Source organism: Geotrypetes seraphini, chromosome 6, assembly GCF_902459505.1.
Source record: "Geotrypetes seraphini chromosome 6, aGeoSer1.1, whole genome shotgun sequence".
NCBI classification, from domain to species: Eukaryota; Metazoa; Chordata; class Amphibia; order Gymnophiona; family Dermophiidae; genus Geotrypetes; species Geotrypetes seraphini.
The window spans coordinates 10,865,543-10,881,198 of NC_047089.1; the positions used below are offsets into that span (position 1 = coordinate 10,865,543).

General features: G+C 43.7%; 1 protein-coding gene across 2 annotated transcripts in view; it reads right to left on the reverse strand.

The window, feature by feature from the left end:
• Positions 1-910: 910 nt before the first annotated feature.
• Positions 911-15,656, reverse strand: part of PLEKHB1 (pleckstrin homology domain containing B1) — a 104,048-nt gene continuing 89,302 nt past the window's right edge. For both annotated transcript variants that reach the window (XM_033948544.1, XM_033948543.1), the window contains exon 8: positions 911-1,314. In XM_033948544.1, the coding sequence (XP_033804435.1) occupies positions 1,178-1,314 (137 nt within the window). In that variant the 3' untranslated portion in view covers positions 911-1,177. The remainder of the gene's footprint in view (positions 1,315-15,656) is intronic.

Here is a 15,656-nt window from a genome sequence, read left to right on the forward strand (position 1 = left end):
AACATAACTTTATTTTTCTATACCGCCTTAATCAAAAGAATTCTAGGCGGTTTCCAAAAAAGAAAAACTGGACAATCAGTAAAATACATAGTAACATAGTAGATGACGGCAGATAAAGACCCGAATGGTCCATCCAGTCTGCCCAACCTGATTCAATTTAAATTTTTTAATTTTTTTCTTCCCTATTTCTGGGCAAGAATCCAAAGCTCTACCCGGTACTGTGCTTGGGTTCCAACTGCCGAAATCTCTGTTAAAACCTACTCCAGCCCATCTACACCCTCCCAGCCATTGAAGCCCTCCCCAGCCCATCCTCCACCAAAATAATAAGAAAAGGAATACTGCCTGTTATATTAAAAAGACATTAAAAATTTAAAATTAATGGAGTAAAATTAATTATGTTAAAGATAAAAGCACAGATTAAGAGATAAATTTGTCAAATATTACTGTCTTAATTTCCTTTCTAAAAGCGCCGTAGGACAGCATGGCTCCGCTGATATAATTACCCAACCAGGACTATTGTTTGCTTGCTTGAAAAGTAAGCATCCTGTCTAAATAAGACCCAAGTTTGCAGCCTAAAATCTTGGGGTAAGCAAATAGAATTTGTTGATGATTCCACCTGGCATACTCTCTTTTCCGTTCAGGGGCCACTCCTCAAGTCCTAAGACTGGAACCTGCAGACTGCAAAACTGGATTGCATAACTACCCTCGTGTGTTAACCCCCTTCCCCCACTATCACGCAATTCCCATGTCTAATGTCACTGTCCTCTATCTTTCTTATTAGTCTGTAAGCTGCTTAGACACTCCAGTCGTGGGTGGGATAGCAAAAATTTGAATAAACGTGAAATTTTACTATACCAAACTTTATTTCCAAGAAGTCTTCTAGTACACTGACCTGTTGAGACTGGCTGGTACTTGTGTGATGTAAGATGTAAGATTTCTCAATCTCGGTTGCCCGTCTACACAATGGGTTTTGTTTTTAACTACCAGAATTGATGTTTTGATAGCAGAAAGTTAAAAGACTAACTAGAGAAATGTCCTTAGATGAGGAATATGAGTGAACTACAGGCAGATCTAAAGTCCCTTAGGGAAAACGACATTACAGGTAAGTCCTGCCTCACTATCGCCACCTTCAGGCTTCTAATTTAATGTTCCAGGTCCCTAGTGGAGAAAGGCGATGCTAAAACCAGAATGGGGACCACAGCAATGAGCCAATGGCAGTGCCTGTCAGTACACCAGTGAGCAATCCCAGGGCCCGGTTATTTCTCAGCATGTGGTAAGGATCCTCAGGGATAACCACTTGGGTCATTCTGGGCCCTGTGAAGAAAAGAACAAAAAGCATTAAAAATGCCAAGTTTTGCAAATTATACGACATGCCCTCTGATGTCCACTTTTCATCCTCACGCTGACCAGTGCCAACTGTGCTCAGTCAGTATAAACCCCTTATGTTATACAGTGGCTTCCCCTTTGTCTTTCTCAATAACAGTCCATAGTCTGTCATTGAGAAAGACTTGTGGGAAGCCTCTCCTTGCCCTGGATCTGTAGCGTGGAATGTTGCTACTCCTTGGGTATAGGACAATCAAGCCATTGTGACATCACTGCTGAGGTTGGCTCTGAGGCACTGTGGAATGAGGCATTATGACATCACAATCTCAGCTCTGGAATGTTGCTCTCACTGGGGTTCTGGAATCTTGCTCTTCTTTCAGATGCTAGAATGTTGCTACTCCTTGGGTTTTGGCCAGGTACTAGTGACCACCGTGAGAACGGGCTACTGGGCTTGATGGTCTGACCCAGTAAGGCTATTCTTATGTTCTCTGCTTTTTAAAATGCTTATTAGGTTTTTGAATTTTTACCAGTTTCAACATGACAGCATCTATGCAGGCTTACAGTAACATAGTAGATGATGGCAGAAAATGACTCTCATGGTCCATCCGGTCTGCCCAACAAGGCTTGGATCACCATTTCAAAATGCTGGTTGTGAAGTCACCCACATGTCAACCATATAGGCAGCCAAACATGAAGGGGATGATAAGTTGAATACTGTTGGCACTCCACCACTTTCCCTGCCCCCACTCACAACATACGCCTTCCTCTTGCAAGAAAGACCTTGGTTTTTTTTTTTGTCTGTTAAAAGCTATGCTCACTAGTCTTTCTGCAGCTGTGGAAAGTGTGCAACTCCCAGGGCGATGCAGTCGTATGCCCAGGTCACAACCCACACTTTAGGAAGCTCTGTGTTAACGTCTCATCCTTAATTCCAATTTGAAAGGGGTATTGGATACAAAAATAGCCTCATCTTGATTGGTTTATTGAAATTTGCCCCCTCCTCCACTTGAGGTGATTTTGTAACTGCACATATGGGTAGAAAGTAGACACATGCTTTTTTTTCTCTGTACAAAGCAAAATACACAATTCTGCTTTGAAAATCACCCCAGGGAATTTATACTTTCACCTGTTTTTTGGGGGGCACAGAAATATTCTGAGTAAAATTACATGCATACCTACTAATTCTGAAAGTATTAATGGAAGCACAAGCCCAGAAGAGTTTTACCTGTGTATCAGACAGACTGCTTTGTTTTAGTTGCACTGCTTTAGTCGTATAAATGACTTTGAAAATGAGCTTTTAATGAATTTGCTGATTTAAAAAAAAAAAAAAAGCTTCACTAAATATCTTGGGATGGCCGAGCTCTGACTGATGAGTGTCGTACACTCATGGTAAATTTTGGAAAGAGAATCCCAGTGCCCCTCCGTCTCCCCTTCCCCCTGAAGCTCATTCAGCACATTATTTATGGCTTTGAGCACTACAGCCAAAAAGCCACCCCAGCCCCAGGGCTGGTCAAGCTTTGGGCTTCAACCTGTGGCTGACGTCAGTATTACCTGCTCCAGTGTAAGAGCTCGACTACAAAATGGGGGGATCGGTGCTAGGGGAAAGCAACCTTGAAAAGGACTTGGGTGTGCTAGTGGATACAACAATGAAATCAACGGCACAATGTGCAGCAGCCTCAAAGAAAGCAAATAGAATGTTGGGTATTATTAAGAAGGGTATCACAACCAGGACGAAGGAAGTCATCATGCCGCTGTATCGAGCGATGGTGCGCCCGCACCTGGAGTACTGTGTCCAGTATTGGTCGCCGTACCTCAAGAAGGACATGGCGATGCTTGAGAGGGTCCAGAGAAGAGCGACGAAAATGATAAAAGGCATGGAAAACCTTTCATATGCAGATAGGTTAGAAAGGCTGGGGCTCTTCTCCCTGGAAAAGCGGAGACTCAGAGGAGACATGATAGTGACTTTCAAGATCATGAGAGGTATCGAGAAGGTAGACAGAGAAAGATTCTTCAGACTAATGGGGCCCACAATTACAAGGGGGCACTCGGAGAAGCTGAAAGGGGACAGGTTTAGAACCAATGCTAGGAAGTTCTTTTTCACTCAGAGGGTAGTGGACACATGGAACACACTGCCGGAGGCTGTGATAGGACAGAGTACACTCCAGGGTTTTAAAGAAGGATTAGATAAATTCCTGAAAGATAGGGGGATTGAGGGATACAGATAGAGGTAGAGATGGGATATAGAGAGAGTTTAGATAGAGACCAAGGGGATTTAAGGGTTCAGACAATGATCACCGTACAGGTCATGGGCCTGATGGGCCACCGCGGGTGCGGACTGCTGGGCGCGATGGACCTCTGGTCTGACTCAGCAGAGGCAACTTCTTATGTTCTTATGTACTGTAAGATTCAATTCAAAATCCTGACCGCAGGAGCCCAGAACGGGTTACAAAACTTGCAGGAAGTACACAACTTAGAGCAGGGGTGTCCAATGTCGGTCCTCGAGGGCCGCAATCAGGTCGGGTTTTCAGGATTTCCCCAATGAATCTGCATTGAAAGCACTGCATGCACATAGATCTCCTGCAGATTCATTGGGGAAATCCTGAAAACCCGACTGGACTGCGGCCCTCGAGGACCGACATTGGACACCCCTGACTTAGAGAGAATGTGCAGAATCTGAGAAAATAAATCTTAGAGTCACGAATGGGTATTAACATATCTGCAGTGAACGGTAGAAGAACTGGTTAGCAGGCTCAGGTGTTCTGAGGTAAGGTACGTCGAAGCAGGTCCATGAAAAGAAGCGTCTTTACTTAGGGCATTAACTATTGCAGGGGTAGGGAACTCCGGTCCTCGAGAGCCGTAATCCAGTCGGGTTTTCAGGATTTCCCCAATGAATCTGCATTGAAAGCAGTGCATGCACATAGATCTCCTGCAGATTCATTGGGGAAATCCTGAAAACCCCACTGGAATACGGCTCTCGAGGACCGGAGTTCCCTACCCCTGAACTATTGGCTGTAGTTGTGGTCTGAAGGGCAATTGAGAATCCAATAATACCCCATGATACACCTTTTACCATAGTAGCAAGCAAAAAACTTTTCAAGGAAGTCCAGGCACAGAATCAGGTGTTACCATCAATAATTCTGGTGGTTAAATATTCAACAACTAGTCTTTAAGCCCTTTACATTAATGAGTGCTAGAATAGATGTGTTTGTCTGTTTTTCGTTCTCCTTGGCCGCTTTCTGTCTGTCTTTCCACCATCACCCCTTGCCTGCTCCCCTATCCAGTAGTAGCCCTTCTCCCTTTCTTTTAACTCCCCCTGTCCAGCAGCAGCCCTTCACTGCTCCCCCCTGTCCAGCAGCAGCCTTCTCCTTCCTTTTACCTACCCTCCTGTCCAGCAGCACCCCTTCTGGCCCACCGGCACGAACTTCATGTCCATCTCTCCCTCTCTTACTTCCTCTGTCCACATCTCTCCCTCCCCCTTCTGTCCCCTTCCTGAATCTCTCTCCCTCTCCCCATCTTGCCTTCTCCACATCCATTTCTCCCTTCCCCTCCCCCCGCTTCCCTCATGTCCATTCTGTAATGCACCGCTGCTGGCATCTACTCCTCCCAAGTGATGATTGTGACCCCAAGTCCCACGCCAAATACCCCTCTTCATACACACTCAGACCCAGGACCGTGATCCGTCATTTCTCCCTGATCCAACGTCTCCCTTCTCCTCCCCACCCGCCATCCCACCTTCAAAGTGGTCTTTGAAGTCGCCGGCAGCAACAGCAGCCAAGTCCCTCCGGTCGGGAGCGTTCCCTCCGCCGCATCCCGCACCCCTCCTGACGTGACTTCCTTTTTCCAGCCTGACTGCCGCTGCCGACTTCAAAGATAAATTTGAAGGTAGGCCCAGGTGGGGTTTTTGTGAATGAGGAAGAAGATACCTGATGGGGGGAGGGAGAACTCAAATACGCTGGACCGGGGTGGCGGATTGACAGCCAGAAAGAGATGCTGGCTGGGTGCTGGGTAAGGTTGGTTGGGGAGAGTCCGCTGCCTCTGGTTTGCCTCTTACCGCCCTTAGTGACGGTGTGAGGCTGCTTTGGAAATCTCTAAGGAGAGGGGTCTCCGTCCGTGCAGTTTGGGTTAGGCTTTGCACGTGTCCAGTAAAGGGCCTCCCGTCTCCCAAGCCTGGAAAGGATCTCCTGTCCTAAACTAATACAAATTGCACCAGAACAGATAAAGGACGACGGCAGTCGAGCATGCATGCACTTGCCGATGCACTCTACGTCCCTACACTTAATTGTCTTTGAATCTGTAAATGCAAGGCCTTACTATGCCCTGGCGGCAGCGGTTTCTCTGGTGGTGAGTGAGGACGGGAGGGGGGAGTCGCTGGCGTGTTCAAAAATGGAATTTGGCATGGACCCAGAGAGCACGGTCACAGTTATCACGCCGTCCTAAGTGCGCATGCGCGCTTAGGGTTTTATTATAGAGGATAATTTTTTTTGGGGGGGAGGTTTTCTCATCTAGAGAGTGATACCGTAAAAATTTACTGATGTTGCAGGAAATAGGCATCGCCAATGGCATTATAAACTAGATTTCCCATACAATTTTAACAGATGGCACAAGGAAACTGCTAGGAAGGAAGGACCTTGAGACCCCCCAGTTCGTTCATAACATTCTCAATTTTGAATACTGAGAACCCACACAAACTCAAACCAATTCAGTACAGTTATCAAAAGACCAAGTATATGTAAATGACTTAGCAATATCTAATGATCCAGAGTGTCAAATGCTGTGATCTAATCTGCAGCTATGGAAACTGTACTGAAATGGATCTACAATTGAGACGAGTCAAACATTCCTTTGGTTGCAAGTAATTGGCTGAAAATTAGAAAGGTTGTTCGAACCCAAGTTAGAATTTTTCAAAACTGGGCGAAGTTGCTAGTTTCAATTAATTGGGAAATTCCCCACTGATCAAGGAAGAATTCACAATCAATATTAGTCAAGGCATTACTGTAAAACAGAAACCGAGATTTGGGGTCTCTTTATATTTGAGCCACCAATCAACCGATGGCGCAGCTGTCCTCTATTCAACTCCTGATGACCACCAGGGCTGAAATCTTAAATAGGACGATGTCCACTCTCCCCACTGAACTGGAATAGTTATCCTGTTGAAGGTTTCCTGGAATTTACAGGTGTCACAGGTGAGTCGTTGGATTAAACCAATACTGGGCTTTGTGAATAAATCAAAACTAAGTGAATATATATTAAAGTTTGGGGACTTAAAATGAGATTTAGCGAAAGCCTGAGGCATTGTAATTAAAGATTGAAATGTTTAAATTGCTGTATCAGCATGCAAGCTGTGTGCTGAGAGAGTTCAAAAGGTTGATTTTGTGACTTTTAAGAATTTACGAACCATTGTTCACATGCAAGAGGATGTATGGAATCAAAGATAATAAGTTTCTCAGAGGCAACAGGAAAATCTGTTCTTGTACATGGAATCACAAATAACCACACAGATGTCTGATTCTATAAGATCAGGATGCAGGCCTTTACTGACATGATTGGTGTCTGCAAGGGTTAAATAGGTGAGAAATTATTTAGAAGTCGTATGGAGAGAAAAGTGAAACACTGACATCTACTGGACTTGATGCGCAAGTGAATTGTCTGTCTTACTTTTGGTCCAGGACATAGAGAGTTAACTGCATAATTACATTGAAACTATCTGGTTTTGTAAATGTACGAGGCTCCACAGGATGTACGTGCTTGGAAAGTCTGTACGTCATGCTGTAAAGTGATGTCAGGGAAGAGGATAAACTATATAGCTTTTCAGATTAGGCTTTGACGGAATTTGAACAGGAGAATTAATGTGTCTTCTTATTCCTTCCTTGGATGCAAAAACTTGTCATTTTATTTTTACTTTATATTTCTTAAATAAACTCGAATATTCTGCTTATTGAAGCATTCAGTGATTTGTGTCCAATTTAACAAGCCATCAGGACGGAAACTTTTCTCTTCTGCATAAGAGAGGAATTTTCATCCTGTGGAACTTTCCTGAACCTGTATCCAGGTAAATTGCAGCTGCCCTGGATAATCCTCATAGATGCCTCCGTGATGAGTCTTGGCACTGTTATCCTCCGTGCACAGAACCCCACCCCCTCATCCTCCTCCTTGTACTCCCTCTCCCCGATATTGCGCTTACCATTAGTACTGGAAACCTGCTACCGTCGTCAATGCAGTATTCTGATCTGGTGCAGGGCCTTGAGAATCTGTGCATGCTCACGGCCTACCGGCTCCCACCTTCTCTGAGAATCTCGGAAGCGGGAACGAGCAGGCTTTGAGCCGTGAATGGTCCGTCCAGTCTGCCCGTTAGTTATTCTTTTAAAATCTTTATTCATTTTTAAAACTTATAATAAGTGTTTCAGCAAATAAAAACAATAATCCAGTTTAGAAGTTATCTCCCCCCCATCCATAATAATCTTTGAACACACAAAAACATATAATAATTCCCATTAGTTATTCTTATTAAAATTAAATTAACTTGTCTCTTCTTTGATACTTCTGGGCCATAGACTAAAGTCCACCTGGTCTTGTCCTAGGTTCCAACTGCTGAATTTGCCATCTAAGCTCACTCCGGACTATCCAACCATCCCACTGTTTGTAGGACATCTACTGTAAAGTCTGGCCAGCAACATCATCATGTTCCAAGTTAGTGGAGTTCCCATCGATGCCCTTCCCAGCCCAATCCTACACCAAATCGCCACATATGGGACACAAACTATACAAGTCTGTTCAGTACCGGCCTTAGTTCTTTAATTTACATCCTTTGTTTTCTAATTAGAAATCCTCTATGTTTATCCCATGCTTTTTTGAATTCCGTCACCATTTTCCTCTTCGCCACCTCTCTCGGGAGGGCATTCCAGGCATCCACCACCCTCTCCGTGAAAAAGAATTGTCCAACATTGCTCCTGAGTCTTCTTCCCTGCAACCTCAAGTTGTGTCCTCTAGTTTTACCATTTTCCCTTCTCTGGAAAAGATTTGGTTCTACATTAATACCTTTCAAGTATTTCAATGTTTGTATCATATCTCTCCCGCCCCTCCTCTTCTCTAGAGTAGACATATTTAGGTCTTCTTTATATTTGAGTCATTCTTTTTTCGTGGAAAAAAGGTAGCCTCGGTTTATATGTGAGTATATACTTATCCATTTCTCTCAACAACTAAGGATGATACACATCCCCCGATGAAATAATGAGCCTACAAGATTTCATACACGACCTTACTTCAACCTCACATTCCTTCCACTGCTCCACCACTCCTAAGTGAGAGTCATCCTGTAAAGTATCTACTGGGAAGGAGTCGATGATTCCTTGAACTTTTGATTGAAAATAACAAGAAAATTCCCTGGGGGAAATAAAGTATTCAACTCCAGAGGTCTGCTCTACTACTGCTACTATTGATTACATATATAGCGCTGTACATTTTGACATTTAATAGATGGTCCCTGCTTAGAAGAGCTTACAATCTAACTTGGACAGACATGACATAGAGGCTTGGGGATGCAGAACCCAAGGTGAGAGGAGTTAAGAGTTGAAAGCATTCACTACTATTTGAACTCTTGTATCAATGAGAGTATCAATGTTAATAATATTGTTATCGCTCATTTGCAACCACCAAGATATACTTCCATCAACTTTACCAAATAAGAATCCTTCAACTTCACTTCTCTGATACGTCTTCACCCTATCTCAGCCTGCCAAAGCTCACACTACAGCTATTTCAGCCCAGAAGTGAACCAGGACAGAGCTTTATCCAAAACACCCCCCCTCCCTAACCCCCCCTCTTCATAGGGGCAACCCAATCCAAAGCCATCTTCAATGAAGATTGCCATTGATTAACTATGTCATCCATTTTCACTGAAGTAATACCTCCTGAGAGGGGCCCATGCAGCCAACTGACACAGAGGATCAACCCGGAGTCTTACACTCCTAAACATTTTTTGTCCAGTAGAGAATTCACCCAACCTTTTTTGTTGCAAAGTAAACAACCAAAAGTGATCAATTCACATCAGCGGGAGGGCATCAGCAGACATTAAAGGTACAGAGGTAAAAATTAAATCCAATACATGCCCTGCTGTGGGTGTGGCCTGATTTACAATTTGATCGAGGTGTACAGCAGAAAAGGCATCATAGACAATTTGAGGATAATACACCCCAAGCACAATTAAAATCTCCCATGATTACCAAGAAACATAAAACCAGCAGAAACAGAAGGAACCATCAAGCTGCAGCATTTCAGAGGGACATAAGAACATAAGAATTGCCACTGCTGGATCAGACCAGTGGTCTATCGCGTACGTTCTGGTTCAGCAGGAACTTGTCTAACTTTGTCTTGAATCCCTGGAGGGTGTTTTCCCCTATGACAGACTCCGGAAGAGCGTTCCAGTTCTCTACCACTCTCTGGGTGAAGAAGAACTTCCTTACGTTTGTACGGAATCTATCCCCTTTCAACTTTAGAGAGTGCCCTCTCGTTCTCTCTACCTTGGAGAGGGTGAACAATCTGTCTTTATCTACTAAGTCTATTCCCTTCAGTATTTTGAATGTTTCGATCATGTCCCCTCTGTCTCCTCTTTTCAAGGGAGAAGAGGCCCAGTTTCTCTAATCTTTCGCTGTACGGCAACTCCTCCAGCCTCTTAACCATTTTAGTCGCTCTTCTCTGGACCCAAAACTAAAATATCCGCCACATCGATATTGCTTTCCAGGATCTTACAAGATTGCAAAGAATGGCAATAGATCATTAGAATCCCACCACCTCACTTCAAATTGTGACAGGCAACATTTGTTCAAAAGACTCATGCCAGGACTCAGCGATTCCTAATATATCGACATTATATTGAAGCAGATCAGAAAGCAAAACAATCTTGCCGCACATAGATGTGGAAGGGGTGCTGTGTAGCTGGGCACATGTGTGCCTTCTGCTGTGCCCTTTTGCTAAGCAGTGCCTGAGAAGAGAAAGAAGACGAGACTTGGAGAACTGAACCACTCCAACTTAGAAGCAACACATGGAATCCAACAAAAAGTGACCTCTGGCCAGTGGTGTAGCTAGGGAGGTTGGCATGGCCACGCCGTTCACCTCTCCTGCTCCACACCGCTTGAGCATCTCCCACATACAGGGCAGGATTAATTCGTCGAGGTCCCCTAGGCACACAAGTACACTGGGCCCCCTGCCCCGCCCCACCCCACCATGCTCCCAGGCGGAAACAGGAAGCTGTGTCAGAGGGAAGCTTTGGGCAAGCAGCACCGCTTGCACAATTAAAGTTCCCGTTGCCTTTCTTACCCGCGTTGCTTGCTTGTCTTACTTTCAGCTGATGGGGGAGGAGGGCCCGCGTTTCCGATCGATGTTGTAGGAATGTTAACACATCACTAATTCTAATACTATTGGAGTTTAAAAGACTGTTTACTGCAATTGTGAGTGGGTCTCCTGATGAAGTACACAAAACGGGGCCGCGTTGGGACCCCAAACCCCTCATTGAGCTAAGTTATGACTTTATTACTCATGTTTGAGTGATGTTTTGACAAGCATATGAAGAAAGAAAGAAAACCAGTATTTTGAATTACTTGAAAGACTGTGATACATTTTTCTATCATTTTGTATCCTGGCTTGAAGTGTGATCTCTATTGAAACAATTGCAATGACTGGGAGGTAAACTCTGTTTCCATTCTAGGAGGGTGTACTCTCTCCTTGTTGAGTTTCACATTTCTGAGCGACTTAAAACACATTGATCACACTTCATACACGGGCTTGTTTTGAAAGTGAGGTCAGTTCACATATTGTTGATCGAAGTACTTTCTGACTTCTAGTTTTCACTAGTAGTATCCCCGCTATTTCAGAAGGAAATTTAGTTGCAAAGTTTCAGGCAACTGACACCAGAGGGCACCAGAGTATTAAAAATAAAATCAAATGGCCCTAAACCTTTCCATTTTAAAGATATAACATAGGGCAGTGTTTTTCAACCTTTTTTGGGCAAAGGCACACTTGTTTCATGAAAAAAATCACGAGGCACACCACCATTAGAAAATGTTAAAAAATTTAACTCTGTGCCTATATTGACTATATATAAAGTAATTCTCTTGAATAGGAATCAAATAAACACAAAGAAAGTATTTTATAATGCTGCCACCGCCAACATCACCGTTGGCGGCGGTGGCACTCAAGTGGCTAAAGAGCCGCAGTTTGCCGGCCTAGGGACAACACTGGAGGGTGGCCAGCTGTGCACCCCCTTGGGACGTAAACCCGGGGTGGGGCAGACCGCCCCCCCCCACCCTGGTATGCCACTATCTGTACCTCACTCCCTCCCTATGACCAAAAATTCTCCTTTCTTCTATTCCCCGTGTACACAACCATCTCTTTCCCTCCCTTCCTCTCTCCAAAGTCCATGCCTTCTGTGTCCAAACACTCATTCCCTCCCCCACCTCAGCATCTCTTTCCCTCCCTTCCTCTCTCCCAAGTCCATTTCTTCTGTGTCCAAAAACGCATTCCCTCCCCCACCTCAACATCTCTTTCCCTCCCTTCCTCTCTCCCAAGTCCATTTCTTCTGTGTCCAAAAACGCATTCCCTCCCCCACCTCAGCATCTCTTTCCCTCCCTTCCTCTCTCCCAAGTCCATTTCTTCTGTGTCCAAAAACGCATTCCCTCCCCCACCTCAGCATCTCTTTCCCTCCCTTCCTCTCTCCCAAGTCCATTTCTTCTGTGTCCAAAAACGCATTCCCTCCCCCACCTCAGCATCTCTTTCCCTCCCTTCCTCTCTCCCAAGTCCATGCCTTCTGTGTCCAAAAACCCATTCCCTCCCCCACCTCAGCATCTCTTTCCCTCCCTTCCTCTCTCCCAAGTTCATGCCTTGTGTCCAAAACGCACTCCCTCCCCCCTTTTGTGTTCCGTGTTTGCCTACCAGCCCATCTTTGCAACTTTCTCAGCAAAACGAAGCTCAAGCCGCGAGGCTTGTCTTCTGCTTCCTGCCTGCCCTGCCGCGCACAAATAGCCGAATGGAAGTATTCTCCGACGTCAGCGCTGACGTCGGAGGGCAGGCTTTGCTTAAGCCCTCCCTCTGACGTCAGCGCTGACATCGTGGAACGCTTGCGATCGGCTATATGTTAGCTGCAGGGCAGGCAGGAACAGAAGACGAGCCTTGCGGCTCGAGATGTATTGAACTCTGCGGGTCCCCCGTCCAGCTCTCTCCTGTCCACGTGGGGCGGACCGCCCCTCCCTCTCCCTAGACTGGTGGTACTGCCCTGATGGCGGCCCTGACCGTACGGCACACCAGGCAACATCTCGCGGCACACTAGTGTGCCGCGGAACAGCGGTTGAAAAACACTGACATAGGGAACATTCAGAAGGGTTATTATACAAAATTTATGGAACCACTAACTAAATATTGTAAAGATTGATTTATTTGTATAATTTGGGGAAAACATGCACATCCAGGGAGGGGGATATGTTTTGCCATTTGTTAAGAAATATAGAAGGATTGATTACAAGTATTTTATGAGATGTTTGTAAATTGAAAATGGGTGGGGAAAAATAAGTTTTGTCTTTATTCTATTAAGTATATTGTGCCGTAATGATATTAATTTATGTAAATCTTTTGTGCACAATTGAAGTTTTAAAAATTAATAAGGAATATTTTAAAAACTTAAATCAAAAAGGACGCTCTGACAGGAAAAAATATCCATTATTTAAGAAACTCAGGAACTTAAGAAATTCTTTGGTACATTTTTTATAGATAGAAAGTAGAGGCACAATGACAGATTCTTCGCAGAATTACTTATGGAAATTAGCTTATTGGTTGATTTATTTACCACTAATCACCCTATCCGACAATAGATGGACCTCAGCTTGAATGAATTCCTCTTCCTAAAGTTTAATACCTCTAATATTTCTTAAAACAACCATTCTGGTAAATCTTCTGACATGGGGGAAGAAGTACCTTCATTGCTTGCGGCTATTATGACTTTAGAACTGGTCTTGTCAATATAGCTTTGGTGCAAGCTATCATTGGTACCTTCTAATTCCCCTTTCCTCTATTTTTTTTTTTTTTCTTTTTGTAAATACCAAATGTTTTTAATGGGTGTTTGATCTTATAAAACTTTGTTAATAGTCAAATAAATTCATATTTTTTTTTTTCCAACGTAGTACCCTTGACAATCATTATAGGGAAACACAATCAAAATTAGCAATTTGTCCCATCTTGAAAAACCCCACACAGGATCTATCCATCCCAGACCACTTTCACACTTGTGTTTCCCCAATTAAGCCATTTTGTAGGCCGGATTTCACCTCTTCACCCGTGTCAATCTGGATTGAGGCCTCATTACATCAGTTCTCAGTGAGGTCCGTTCCAAATTGGATAAACACCAGATAACGCTTGCCATCGCTCTAGACTTCTCTGCAGCATCTAACTTAGTTAGAGCATAAGAATTGTCATATTGGAACAGACCGAAAGTCCATCAAGTCCAGCATCCTGTTTCCAAAAGTGGCCACACCAGGTCCCAACTACCTAGCTAGATCCCAAGTAGTAAATCAGATTTTATGCTACTTATCCTTTTCTAGTGCTGCTATATCTTTCTTGAGATAAAGAAACAAGAACTGAATGCGATACTCCAGGGAAGGTCACACCATGGAGTGATAGAGGGGCATTATAACATTCTTAGTCTTGTTAGCCATCCCTTTTCTAATAATTCCTAGCATCTTGTTTGCTTTCTTGGCTCCGCCGCACATTGGGCGGAAGGTTTCATTGTATTATCTACAATAACATTCAGATCTTTTTCCTGGGCACTAACCCCCAAGGTGGACCCTAGCACCCGGTAACTGTGATTCAGGTTATTCTTCCCTTTGCATTTGTCCACATTATAGCAAAACTGTTTATGAGTCAAAAGCACAGTCAAAACCAACAGAATAATAATACAGCATAGACCAAATTTTCCAAATCATAAAAACCACTCCTCCCCCACCCAAAAAAGAAATAAATAAATAAAAATAAATTATACAAGAAAAGAAAAGGCATGGAGCAGCAGAAGAGCAAATGTCACAGACAATTCAAGAAAAAAAACCTACACAGTCAAATATTCAATACATGGCTATGAGCATACCCGGTCAGAGAGGCCCAAAAAGGCTCCCAAGTCAGTTGTAATTGATGACCTTTAACACATTGTCACATTAAATTTCATCTGCCATTTGGACTCCCAATCTTCCAATTTCCTACGGTCCGCCTTCAATTTTTCACAATCCGCATGCGTTTTAACAACTTTGAACAATTTAGTGTCATCTGCAAATTTAATCACTTCACTCGTGGTTCCAATTTCCAGATCATTTATAAATAAGCTAAATAGCACCAGTCCCAGTACAGACCCCTGTGGCACTCCACTGTTTACTCTCCTCCACTGAGAAAAATGACCATTTAACCTTACCCTCTGTTTTCTATCTGATAACCAATTCCTGATCCACAACTGAACTTTGCCACCTATCCTAGGACTCTTTAAGTTTCTCAGGAGCTTCTTGTGAGGAACTTTATCAAAAGTTTTCTGAAAATCTAAATATACATACTACATCAACCGGCTCACTTTTATCAATGAAAATTCTGGTTTATCCTGGACAGGAACATTCATAAAGGCACCTGATCATTTATTCTAAATTCTAAAACCTGAAAAGCTCCACAAGCCAATTTTTTATTTTTTGCAATGTTGATGCATTCCTAATTTGTACATCCCCCCTCACTTTTAGTATTAAAATGGAAATCTGGTCATAAAGTCACCTTGAGAATTTACGCTGATATTACTTCAATTTTTCATCTTACCTCACATTGGTGTACTTCTGAGGTGTCAGTAGTGGCCGCAGCATTTCATATTTGTTGCCAGTTGTGGCCCCGCAAGCTTCTCTCTGTCACGTGTCAGATGCAAGTGATGGGCTGCAGCAGCCAAGAAATATGAATCACTGCGGCCACTGGTGACACCTCATTCCAAAACCTGAAAAATTCAAAAATCCTTAAAATCTCTGGTCCTGAGCATTTCGGATAAAGGATCATGAAGCCGTACTTGCTGAATTAATATGTCATTAGCGATAAGCTCTCATTTGAAACAAATGTCATCCGTTGGTAATAGTTCATTCTCCTTTTATGATGAGGGTGCACTAAGGGCCTGATTTTCTTTAGGTTGCTAATCTCGGCATCCTAAAGAAAATTGTGTCTACATCGCTAAACAGATACCTTCAATGTTGGCCCGCAGTTTGCAGGCCTACATTTAAAGGGTCGGTCTCATGCCTATGGAGATGCGTAGGCCCACACCCTGCCTTGGGCATGCTTAAGTGTCC